The 13233-nt window shown below is 27.4% G+C and overlaps 2 protein-coding genes across 4 annotated transcripts; both read right to left on the reverse strand.

Annotated features, from left to right (window-relative positions):
* Positions 1-4539: 4539 nt before the first annotated feature.
* Positions 4540-7480, reverse strand: LOC100785165 (brain protein 44-like protein-like). 3 transcript variants are annotated; one of them, XM_006598674.4, is made up of 5 exons: positions 7307-7480; positions 6410-6534; positions 5804-5858; positions 5531-5666; positions 4540-4722 (listed from the first exon to the last, which is right to left on the reverse strand). In XM_006598674.4, the coding sequence occupies exons 2-5, from the start codon at positions 6500-6502 to the stop codon at positions 4677-4679; spliced, it is 330 nt and encodes a 109-aa protein (XP_006598737.1). In that variant the 5' UTR covers positions 6503-6534; positions 7307-7480; the 3' UTR covers positions 4540-4676.
* Positions 7481-11461: 3981 nt separating this feature from the next.
* LOC102662471 (mitochondrial pyruvate carrier 1) lies at positions 11462-13225 on the reverse strand. The gene is made up of 3 exons (XM_041010811.1): positions 13057-13225; positions 12772-12907; positions 11462-11505 (listed from the first exon to the last, which is right to left on the reverse strand). The coding sequence occupies exons 1-3, from the start codon at positions 13103-13105 to the stop codon at positions 11466-11468; spliced, it is 225 nt and encodes a 74-aa protein (XP_040866745.1). The 5' UTR covers positions 13106-13225; the 3' UTR covers positions 11462-11465.
* Positions 13226-13233: the final 8 nt, after the last annotated feature.

A 13233-nucleotide genomic window follows, 5' to 3' on the forward strand; every position in this document is an offset into this window, starting at 1 on the left:
CATGATATTATATTTATAATAATATTTATTTTGAAATATATATTGTAAAATGTATCTTAGTTTAAATTTTATATTTCTTTTAATCTATCATTTTTGTTTGCACCTGAATTAGTGACCACAAATATCTTTTAACTCATTAGATTAAATATTAATCTTATTCATAATACGTGATTATCACTGGTCAAAAGAAATTTTATACACATAACAAATCAAACATAAATTTTCTCACTTTATTCTATGATTTAACTACACATAATATTAATATTGATATATTACCCTAATAAATCATGTTGATTCAATCCTGTCACATATATTAAGAGCCTAATGATCAAAATATTACCAGTCTTGGTCGAATTAAAATTGAGTTCAAATAAATGAACCAATCAAAATTTTGGATTGGTATGTGCTAACTCGTCCTATGCCCATCCCAAATTTGATACATTATACTAATTTATAATTATATTAGTATATGAAATGATTTATTAATTAATTCCATTAGTAACATATTATTATATATTAGTATAAAGCATTTTACTTTTTAAAATAAATGGACAATGTTGATATTAATTAACGAGTTAGACAAAAGTGTATATGCCAAATGAAAAATATTTGCTTTAGTAATATATGATGTAAAAGGTATATTGTTACGAACATTGGGGTGTGTCATTAGCAAGGGAGCAGCAGGTAACAAGTAACAACAAGGGTGTGCCATTAGCAAGACCCAGGAGGAAGAATGCCATACCCACCTACTTGGATGATTTCGTGAAGGATTGGTTACCAACGAGGAGGGAGCACTACCTGTAGATGGTCGTGAGTTTGTAGGTGTAATGGTGGTTGTTGGGGTTCGCAGTGCCTGCGGCCGTCGCGCATCGAGGAGTTTCTCCTCCTGTAAACGCGCATACGCCACTGGCTGAACTAAGGAGACTGGTTGCAAAACTTGCACTTCTCGACGGATCGCGGGGCTCAATCCCGAAATGAAGCAACTCAAAACAAATGTTGCCGGCAATCCTACAATGCGATTCGCGAGAGACTCAAACTCCGATAAGTAGGCGCTTACCGATGAACGTTGTTGGAGCTTACACAACAGCCCCGTAGGGTCTTCATACGTTGACGCAGCAAAACGGGAGTGCAACGCATGGAGGAACGCTGACCATGACGAAAGCTGTGCATTGCGGTGCATCCATTGGAACTAGGCGAGAGCTGGCCCTTCCATGTAGAACGATGCTGTCGTTAGTCGTTCTTGATCTGGTGTCGAGTGATACTCGAAAAATTGTGTTATCTTGAAGGTCCAACCCGTTGGATCTGAGCCATCGAATCTTGGAACGTCGAGCTTCATATGATGTACTGGATTGTACGCTGGCAGTGTCTGTCCTGTCGAGGAAGACGATGGCATTTGCGGTGGTTGCTGATTAGCCTCCAGCTGCGTCATACGCTGGAGGAGGTCGTCAATTTTCGTGTTCATTGAGAGCTGAGACGCCGATAGTTTCGCGATTGCGTCCTCGAGACAATATGCCAAAACCCTGGAACGAGTCGCATCCGCCATTGTTGTTCAATGAAAGCACCAATGTTATGCTTGGTTTTCGAGGCCCAAGTATCCTCCCAAACAGAAAAAAGAGAGAGACGAGAATTGTGTATTATTCATTGCCTTTCAACGGAATAGTACAATGTATTTATATGGCTGACTACTATGGCTCCTAACGGCCCAACAGCTCTTAACGGCCTAACATAATATGATTCCTACAGCTAGTAACAGATTCGAGAATATTCTAGAAGATACAACTTATCATGCATTTGGTGCAATCGTAACTTGTAGGGCTACCTACATACGAATGTAATCATCCAAATAGGTGGGTATGGTCTTCTTCCTCTTGGGTCTTGCTAATGGCACACCCTCACTGTTACTTGTTACCTGTTGCTCCCTTGCTAATGACACACCCCCAGTGTTCGTAACATATATACACACAACAAATTATTTTTTCATCCCTAAAAACTAGATATTCAGTTAACCTCAATGCCATTGCCACGGAGTTTTAACAGGTGAAGATTTCTATTTATGCTGTATTTATTTTGGGTTTTAGTAGAATTAATTTTCAGACTTCATTTTAAAAGAATTGAGGTTAAAAAATTGATATTTTGTTTGAAAATGACATTTTGAAATTGTGTTAAGAGGAATTGGTTTTGTTTGAATGATAAATTAAAATAGCTATTTTTGGGTATAAATATAGCAATGACTATATATTAGCGTGTCATTTCAATGACTTATAGTTTTTTTTCCTAAATGGAAAGCTTGTTTGATCTTATTACTTATAAGTTATTTTGGTCAAATTAGTTTATAATTTTTTTTATTGTGGAATTAAGTGATCAGCCATTGTGTGGGCTGATTACCAATGATTCCCCTTTCGGCAATTGGTTAAAGGAAAATAATTCCTTAATTGAGTTCCTGGAATCCTAGCCACTCAAAAGAGTTTTCTAGTAATCTTTGAAGTTTCTATATTACACTACTTCTAAGAAAATTGTTGGGAAGGAAAATGATAGATAAAGTGGTAAATAAAGGATAAGTAAAATATAAATGGCTAAAAAAAGATAAATTTGATTGATTTTGATTATTCTTATTTTTTGAGGTCGAAACAAGTTTTTCAAAAGAATAAAAAGTTAAATTTTTCAAAAATTAAAGTTTGAATATATTAAAATTTTAATGTTTTCATAAATCAGTTTCTAAAATATAAATTTAAGAAACTAATTTAAAAAACATTTTAATTCTATAATTTGGAATCAATTCTATATTAAACTTAATTGTTTAGATAATTAAATGGTTAAAAATAAAAAAGTGTTATTGACTAAATTACATTAATTCGTGTTAGGTTTAACTTTATATATAAAGTAAAATTATAATTTAAAGGAGGATGAGGTTCTTACTTAAAAAAAATTAAGAAACATAATTTTTTAATTTAACAATTAATAGAAGATAAAAAATATTAATTTATTTTGACATAAAAGCTAGTTAAATAATTATTTATATAATTAGTTATTTGTCTATAACCGGTTATACAACTAATTACAGACATAAGTGATTATATCGCTAGTTACGTGTTCATAACCGATTATGCAACTAGTTTTTAAAAATAATAAGTTATACAAAATTATAACTGGTTATACAAAATTAATTATAATTATAGTTATAATAATTATTTGTAATTTAGTTATTAATTAAGTATGGTTATAGTTATTAGAATAATAACACATGAACACCCCTAATGACCTAATAACATCTGCTTTCACGACCTAGTCATATGGCCTTTTTTCCCAATAAGTTAGACTCTTCAATCTTTTACATCATCAAAAAATTTATAACACCTTTAAAGAGTAAAAAAATATCTTGAATCAATAATATTTTATTATATAATGATTATATCATATTAGTAATCCACATGATAAGTCACATAATTATCACATTTATTTTTAAAGATGATAAGTTATGTGAGAAGGATTAAAAAAAATAAAAACAAAAGTTGTCATAAAATTCATAAAAAATAAAAACAGATTATATAAAAATTTAACACATAACTGTCACATCAAAATAATAAAGAATATGATTAATTATCAAAATAATTATCACGTCATCATTTGACAATATTACTTTAACAAGGTAAATTAAAAATGTAAATAAAGAAAAATATAATAAAATCCGTCCAAATTTTGTTTAGCAGAAAAATAACAAAATTGATAAAAAAAAAAATTAAAAACATATTTTGTCCTTATTTATTTACTCTAAATATTTTAAATATTAACTTTTATCATCGTTATTATCGAGTACAAACTAGAAGCTCCAATATATACTTTGAGAACACTAACAATATTGTATCCAATCTTTTTCTCTTCTCACATTTAGACTTGGACTTAAACTGACTTGCGTGTCAGAGTTTATATATATGACAATTGTTGTAAAGTGTGAGGATTTCATTGAAGCACCACAATTCCTAGCAAGAAAACATGAGACCATGTTTTCTTGGGCTGGTAAGGAACAGATTCAAAGCATTTTTTTAAGAAGGCAAAATTGACACACAAAAAAAAGAGAAAATTATCCTTTATATAAGCTAAAACAAAATTTTGATTCCTTATACACATTTTAAATTTCAGTTTGATCTTTTATTTTTAAATTTTTTTTCTTTCGTGCTCTTTAAAGTTTATTTTCTTATGTCAAATTGATTTTTCTGTTAATTTATGGTATTAATTTGATTAACTTGATGACAGATATTGCATTAGTCAAAATATTATTGGTGCTAAAAGTTGATGGAAGGATCAATTTAGTTTAATAGAGACATTATAATAGATCAAATAAGGGATTAAAGTGACAATTTTTAAACTTATATAAGACACCAAAATTCTATTTTAGCAAAATTTATAATATAATTATCATTAGAAAGGTTTTACGCAATAATTAATTTAACTGGTAAATTAATATATATATATATATATATATATATATATATATATATATATATATATATGAAATAAAAAAATTGTTTCAATACAGCATTATTATAAAAAGCTATAATGTGCTGAAATAGCAAAGCAAATTAAAACAATCAATAGTAAATGACAAGTCATAATTAAAAGACTTGTTTTTAAAGCTAGAAGACATTTTCTTTGAGCTTCAATGTTCAAATAAATAAGTTTTACTCTGCATCTGCATCTGCATCCTTTTTGTTCTGCTCAAGGCCCCTGTATATCCCATAGTTACAAACATTATATCGCCTATAACTAAAAATAAAATTATGAATAAAAAAATACCTAAAATAAAATGGCATCTGCTTGCTTTTTGTTTTGAAAGAGAGAGATTTGTATGATACCCATACCTTTTATATTTTATTTTAATTTTAAAAAAATTCTTATTTTTTCTCTGTCTATTTTACTCCTCTAAATCAAACACACTCTAGAGGTATAGGTGTATGTGTTTTAAGTCTCTCTATATAAATGGATAAGATTATAATGACATTAGGTACCGATTTTTCTAAAATAATATTATAAATGTTAAATTATATGTATTGCAATATCAAAATTTTAAAAATAAGATTATATAATTGAATACAACTATGATGCAATAATTGTAAAACGTACAGAACTCGAACATATGCAAATACCAAAAGAAAATCGTGCAAGTGCGTTTTTTTTCCGGAATGGAAGCTTTTTTTAATTTTATTATACCCATTAAAGGAGAAACATAAAAGGAATCTAGTTAAGTATGTACTTTCTATCGATAGATATGAAATGTTAATCTGATATATGTATTTAAAGAAAGTCGAAATCGTACAAAACGTGTAGCATATTTTAATCTCTTTTAAATTATGCAAATAGTCAAATTTCCTGCTATTGACCTATTCTTAAGGGCTCTTTCACATAAAAATAAAATCCATTAATTCTATATGCGTGTGTCATGAGCTGTTTAAATTAATTAGTGATGAAGGATTTAGATGATTTTGTTAAGATAGTTTTAAATTTAAATGGTAATGAGGATGTTTTAATTAATTACCTTTGAGCTCTGAACCATCTTGAGAGTTGATACAATTGCACTGTCTCATTGGAGACATGGCATACAAGAAGATGTGGGTTTCTTGGACGTACCATCCAAGCAAACCTCATGCACAGTGCCGAATAAACACACATCACTGCACTATATAAGATTTATTAATTTACAAAATTAAATTAACTAAGATCCTTAATTATATAAATTATAAATTAGAAATAAAAAACAATGAATTCAATTGCAAATTTAGGCTTCTCAAACAAGTTAATAGCAATTCACCTCCGGTCATATTGACAGATATTGTTTCCGGTGGTTTCTTTGTGTCCATTGCTGCCTGATAAATAATAATAGTCCCAGAGATATTCAAATTAGTATAAAACTAAGTCAGATTTTATGACAGAGATATTACTAGTACATGGTAATTATAAAACTTCTAACAAAACTACACTTTCACGTTTTATTATTCTTTATTTATTGAAAAACGGACTCTATTTTTTTTTTTTTATCTTTCCATTTTCCCTCACTGCCTGCGTCGTGCGTTGTGTAGTGTGCAGAGATATTTCACATCAATCTGATGGTGACCCACAAAAGAGATGCTTCAATTAATGTCACGATCTAAACTAATTTCATATTTATTTATTAATATTTAGCTACAGCTTAATTTAGTTTGCTCTTGATGGAGAGTGACAATAAAATTAAGGCCATATATTGTTTAAAATAAAGTTTAATTAAAAAAAATGATAGTGTATAATAGACAAATAAGAGCGACCAAGAACAAGCACACTCCAATTTATTTTCAACAAGAGGAAAACAATTTGCAGCTGCAATAGCAAATTATTAACTTGATTAATCTAATATAGTGCTAATTAAGTAACATTAATCTACCGCAAAAGGAAGGCTCCAGTTGAAGGCAGGACCCCAAAAATGAGTTGTTTTGAGGCCAGTGGGACTGTTCCAAAAAGAGCGTAGGATGTTCATCTTGATGTGAACTATTTTCTGTATTTTGTGGCCTGCAGAGTCCAGACATCTAATGTATGTCATACAGCACAATGATTTACATGATAGCTTCAATTTACTATTTGTTATAATTAAAGTTTAAAGTTGTGAAGTGAACATAGATAAGAATGAACTTATTATTTTGTCTCCACCATCTATAAACTTGACCCTGATCCTCTTCCGCCTGCATAAAAGGCAGGACGAGGACGGGTAAAATCTAAATTTGTCCACTGGAAAATGTGTGTTAAAAATATATTTTTTTTAATAATGGAAGCATAATAAGTTATGGTTTCACTATAATGGTTGTTTTAAATGATAAAATAAGTTGGAAGGAAATTTTAGTTTAGTAGTAGAAGAAGGGTAAAATGTGTTTCACAGATAGCATTTCTCTTGTTATAATTTTTTTTTTTTATGTACAAATAACATTAGTATAGATTACATCAGATATCATTTGACAATCCTCCCTCCTTCCAAAACATAAGAATCCCTCCCTAAATGAAACATTTTGTTTTGATGCATTGCATATATAAAATGAAAGGGAAATTGCATATATGTTCCCAAAGATTCAATCCATACATCTTGATCTGAGTTGATCTTGGTTACTCTATTTTTTGTGTATGATATCGTTTGTTAATTGTTTATAATTGCACAATTAGATCTTCTCATAGCTGCATATTGAAGAACAGAGAGCATAGATCGATCTTACTAGATAAGCAGTCGTAATCTGTTATTATTAATTAATTTGCAATAAGAAAAGGGTATAAAGAATTAACAAGAAAGCAGTACCTGCAAATTAGGATTTGGGAGATCAATTCAATAGCATCAGATGTTCTTTATCTTAGAGAAGCAGCTATGGTTCTGGCCACTAGGAAAAGCACAAGAAAGAACCCATGAAGTGAGGCAGAAAATCCTCTGAATAACCGATGTATTTGAGTCCAGAAGAGATACGTACCTTCGAGTGAAAGTTACAAAATTATCCTTTGGTGGTAGTAATTGGTATTATCTCTTTCTCCACTAGCTGATTTGGCATTACGTGTCCTATGCTTTTGCAGGAAAAAAATATTCGTATCATTTTCGCAATTGTTATGTATTTTTAAGGGTTAGTTGAGGAAATAAAAACAAAAATTTTGAACAGGGAAAATCCTAATTTGGATAGAGAATTTTAACTGAAGAAAGTAATTTATTAGAGAATTTGAATTTCTGTAATCTAGAATTCATTGTTTGGATGTTTTTTTTTGAAGAATTTAAAATTTTGAAATTTTAAAACAGAATTTTAAACAACTAAAAATTTGGAATTTCAATTTCCTTCTAAAAGATGAGAAATTGAAATTCTCTTCTTATCGTCTTTTTGAGGAAACACCGTCTGAGATTGTGGAACATCGTCCGGGCTTAAGAACGTAGAGGGACACGTATAACCAGCACACAAATCATGTTTTTTCTTTTTTTTTCATTCATTTTTTTCACCGTCATAATTTTAACTTTTTTTATTCAAACATAAAATTTTGAAAATAAAAGAATTTCAATTGAAGTATTTGAAATTCTTAGAATTTTAAATTCCTCCATTCAAACACACTCTAAAAGTATAATATTCGCCTAATATTTTTTAAGTTATTTAAAGTGTTTAATAAGATTATTTAATATTCTTATATTATTTAGTACTTTATCTTTTAAAATTATTTAATACTTTCTATATTTAGTAAATAGAAAAGGAAACTATTTAATGTTTTATAATTCGTTGAACACTTGCGGGCATTTTGGTAACATAGTAATGGCAGTATAGCCACAATTAATAAAGAAAGTTAATCATGAGAGGGAGGATTTGAATTTCTTTTTGTTACAGAAAAATTTATGGGAGGGGGATGGTGTCTCTCTCCAAAGTCGGAAAAGAGGATATTCTTTTTTATTCAAAGGAAAAGAGGATTTAAATATTCACATAAAATAAAAAAAACGATAAAAAAAATAATATAATTAATTTTTTTATAATATATATTTTTTCAGCGTGAAAAATATATATAAGAAAACAGTGCACAAATTTAACAGGCAATCACATTGAATGAGAATATTTTATAATTTATATACTAATCATAATTAACAATTTATACTTTATTAACTGATTAATAAATATATGTAGCTGAAATATTTTGCATTATTCATTTTTATTAGTCTAATAATCTGTGTCCTGTACGGGTAAGGTTTTTTTACCGTACGGTTAAGCTTATGACCTATATTTTTTATATTTTATAATTTTTAATGTATTTTTTGTTATTTTAATTTACAAATATATGTTAGAAAATATTATATAAATATTTACGAAAATAAGATATATTTTTAATGTATTTATAGTTGTTTTATGGTAAAAAAATGTTTTCGGTTCTTGTATTTTCAGTTAAATTTTGTTTTAGGTCTGTATTTTCAAAACGGACAATTGGATTCCTATAAAAAAATAGGCAAATTTAATTCCTATGTGTTGACAATTAAGGGATCAAATAGGGATTACCACCTATGGATCTAAGTTATAGGGGTTTGGGGGAATTGCCTCCACAAGATTTTTTATTTATTTATATGTGTAATAATTTTTTTTGCCTAAAAAAAAATAAATATTACCCCAATGAATGTAAAAAAAAAGAATAAATTGATATTAATCTTACTTTTTTATTCTTTTATTTTTTATAGTATTGGCAATAAAAAAAATTTATAGAATATTTTTAAAGTATAAAAATACATAAAATACAATTATAATTTGTAAAAGATTAAATATTTTGAATTTATTTTATAATAATATTATATATTTTGTGTTTTTATGAGAAAATATTATAAATTATTCCTTACTCCCACTAATTTTTTTTTTTGGATCTATAGACATAATCATCACACTAAAAATTATAAATAATTTGGGTGCACATGAGTCAGTTTAAATTGGGTTTAAGACCTATTTTAATTTAAATGGATCATTTTCTATCGATTTAAATTAGTTTAATTTAAGTCGTTAAAATCAACCTTTGATACGAACCAAACTTATCATATTTGTAATTGCTTAATTCAAACCAAAGTAATGGTCTGAACCAATTTGTATTTGAGGCATCAGATTGATTTAGATTCATCAAATTATCGAATCTTGGTCCATTGAAGTACACAATATTTAAGGAGACTGCACAAGGCACAAGACACAAGGCACGTGGCACGTGGCACGTGACCATAATTGTTGCCTCTTGGGTATGTAAGGAACACATTATAATTTATAACTATTACAATTGCTTCTTGCACCCCATATTTTGAATATGTCCAAATTGCCCTTCCTTTCACTTGCTCCTTTTTGTCGTGAATGGAACCGTCCCTGGCTTTGTGACCCTGGGACCTTCAGCATTTTGGTGCTTCACAAACATTTCTGGATGAATCCGTAAGACATAATTTTTTACCCTAGGGAAAAGCATTTCTAGAATTATGTTAACATATTTATGGATTACGTTTTCTAGAATGCACGTTGTTTTTTGGAAAATGTAATATTGAATTATACATGTTAGCATAATTATGGAAATGCAAATTTAATTTTTTTTATAATCTTGAATTAAGCAATCAATATACGTTTTTCACATACAAATTTAAGATAAATTTATTATAGTTAATTAAATTAATTATTTTTTTAATCTCATTAAATTAAATAATTAAGTCTTATAAATAAAAATTAAATATATAAAATATACAATTATTTTAATACAGTATTATTATAAAAAGTTCTAATGTGACTACATTGCAAAGCATATTAAAACATTCAATTGTAAATGACAAGTCATAAAGGACTTGTTTATAGAGCTATAAGATATATTTTTTTTACTAAATTTTTTGTCCTTATAAATATTAAAAAAATTGGAATTTATTTTTGAAAAATTTTTGGTATATTTTTGTTCTTGTAAAATTGAAATATATTTTTTTTTTCTGGAGTCAGGCTTGGACAAATCCTAGCCTATGTGAAAATTTTAAAAAACTTTAATTATAGACTAAAATATATTTTCCGCACCTATAAATATCAAAATATTTAGAATCCGTCCTTACAAATTTCTGAGTCTTTTTTTCGTCCTCAAAAAATTAAAATATGTTACTTTTTTTGCCCGAGCTTAAGTTCATGTATTCGAATCTACATGTCACTCTTTTATTAGTTTCATTGATAGTTATAGGAGTGAATGATTCCTGGGTTAAAAACCATCATAAAATGAAAAAAAAAAACTCATAAATTTGTAAATTTCTGTTTCTTAACTTTCTTTTTTTTTAACTTTCTTCATCTTTTTTAAATTTAAATAATTTTTTTTCTTTTAAATGTTCTGTTCAACTAGAATGCTTAGTACCATCGTATTGATCATGTCATTTTCTTCTTCTTTTTTAAATTTTTCTTCCTTCCAAAAACCTTATACCTTCATTCTCAATCTCATTATTATGAATATCAATTCTAATGTTCTATTAGAATCAAATGTCATTGAAAAACTTAACAACTTGACTTCTAAATTCACCTCTCTCTTGGATTAGTCTCGTGGATGAAGAAGATGAAAAAAGTTTGGGATTTACAAATTTGTGGATTATTTTTTTGTATTTTGTGATGGTTTTTATTATCGAGAAATCACTTACTTCCACAATCATTAATGGAATCAATGAAAAGGTAACACAAAAAAATAACATATTTTAATTTTTTGAAGATGAAAAAAAGACTCAAATTTTGTAGGAATAAATTCCAAACATTTTGATATTTATAGGGACAAAAACATATTTTAAACTATAATTCAAGTTTTAAAAAATATCACTTAGGCTATTCGTCCAAGTCTATTATCAGGCCAAAAAATAACACATTTCAATTTTACAAAGATAAAAATATATAAAAATTTTACAAGAACTAATACCAATTTTTTTGATATTTATAAACACAAACAATCTATTTTAACCCTTTATTTTTTCCGTTTCACTCTGCATCTATTTCCTTTTTGTTCTGTTCAAGGGTCCTGTATATCAAACAAACAAATCATATTAGTACGTGGGTGTGGTGTTAGTCTCTCTGTATAAATGGATAAGATTAATTGACACTCACCGTTAAATTTTTCAAAAATAGCATTTTTACTAATTTTTATAAATGTTAAATTATATGAATCACAATAAATATATATATATATATTTAACTTATGATATTATTTATATAAGAGAAAAATATTATATACTTATTATTAATATCGTCATCCAATCACAATTTATCATATATGATAAGATTGCTAATTTTTGTGATAATTATTTTAAAAATTATATCAATAATAATTTTTTATTAAATAAAAATATAAAATTATTTTATATAATTAGTGCATGATGATTAAACTAATATAATTATGAATATGTAAGTTGTAAACCATCTGAACTCAAACATAAATACCAAAAGAAAATGGTGCAAGTGCCTTTTTTAATTATTACCAATTAAAAGGGAAACAAGCAAATACATATAAACGAACATTTTGTATCTAAATGTGTAAATACATTTTCTTTCTTCAAAGATTGAACATTCTAATTTAGTCCCTAAAATAAAAAACGCGACAAGCATATTTTATACTATAATTTAATAACAAATTAATTACTAAATTTTATAACTTAATATAAATTAATCATTAAATAATAAAATTTAATAACAAAATAGTTCTAAAAAACTTAATTGGAGGATGGAATCATCACATTTTTTACACCTTGAAGGTTAAACTAAATTTTTTGTTCTTATAAAAACTAAATTATCATTTATTTATATATTTAGACACTAAATTTACTATTTATTCTATGAAAACATTAATCTTTATGCGCTTAAAAGAATATTGAAATCGTATAAAACGTGTAGTGTGTTTTAATCCCATATAAATTATTCATATCGGTGGAAATATAAAATTAATTGAGTAGTTAAGAAAGAAGAGAAAGTTTTCTTAAAAAAAAAAGAAGAAAAGGAAGAAAATATCACATCGCTTGTGCTAAAAAAACTAATAATTAATATTTATGAATAAAACAAATTACTAACAAAACCAAATTCTCCCCCCATTAATTAGTGACTTATTTTTAATGGCTCTTTCACATAAAAATAAAATCCATTTTTTTTATATAGAAATAAAAATAAAATCCATTAATTCTATACTTGTATGTGAGCTATCAAATCTAATTAGTGGTGGAGGATTTAGATGATTTGGTTTAAAGTAATCTTGAATTTGAATTGTCATGAGAATATTAATTTTAGTTATAATTACCTTTGAGCTCTGAACCACCTTGAGAGTTGATATAATTGCATAGTCTCATTAGTCACATGGCATGCAAGAAGATGAAGGTTACGCGGTCGCACCACCCAAGCAAACCTCATGAATGATGCCGAATAAACACACATAACTGCAGTACTAGTACGATTTATTAATTGATTTCCAGAATTAAATTAACTAAGAGCCTAATATAATATAAATAGGAAATAAAAACAATGGATTCAAAAATACGTATTAGTGCTTAATTTTCAAACAAGTTAATATTTAATAGTAATTAACCTCCTGTCATATTGACAGATATTGTTTCCGGTGGTTTCTTTGTGTCCATTGCTGCCTGATGACAAAATGAAAATTAGATGAATTATTCTCATTTCACATTTATTTATCTATTTATTTATTAATATTTAGCTACAGGCTAACTTAGTTTGCTCCTTTGATAGAGAGTAACAGTAAATT

The sequence above is a fragment of the Glycine max genome, chromosome 16, assembly GCF_000004515.6.
Source record: "Glycine max cultivar Williams 82 chromosome 16, Glycine_max_v4.0, whole genome shotgun sequence".
NCBI classification, from domain to species: Eukaryota; Viridiplantae; Streptophyta; class Magnoliopsida; order Fabales; family Fabaceae; genus Glycine; species Glycine max.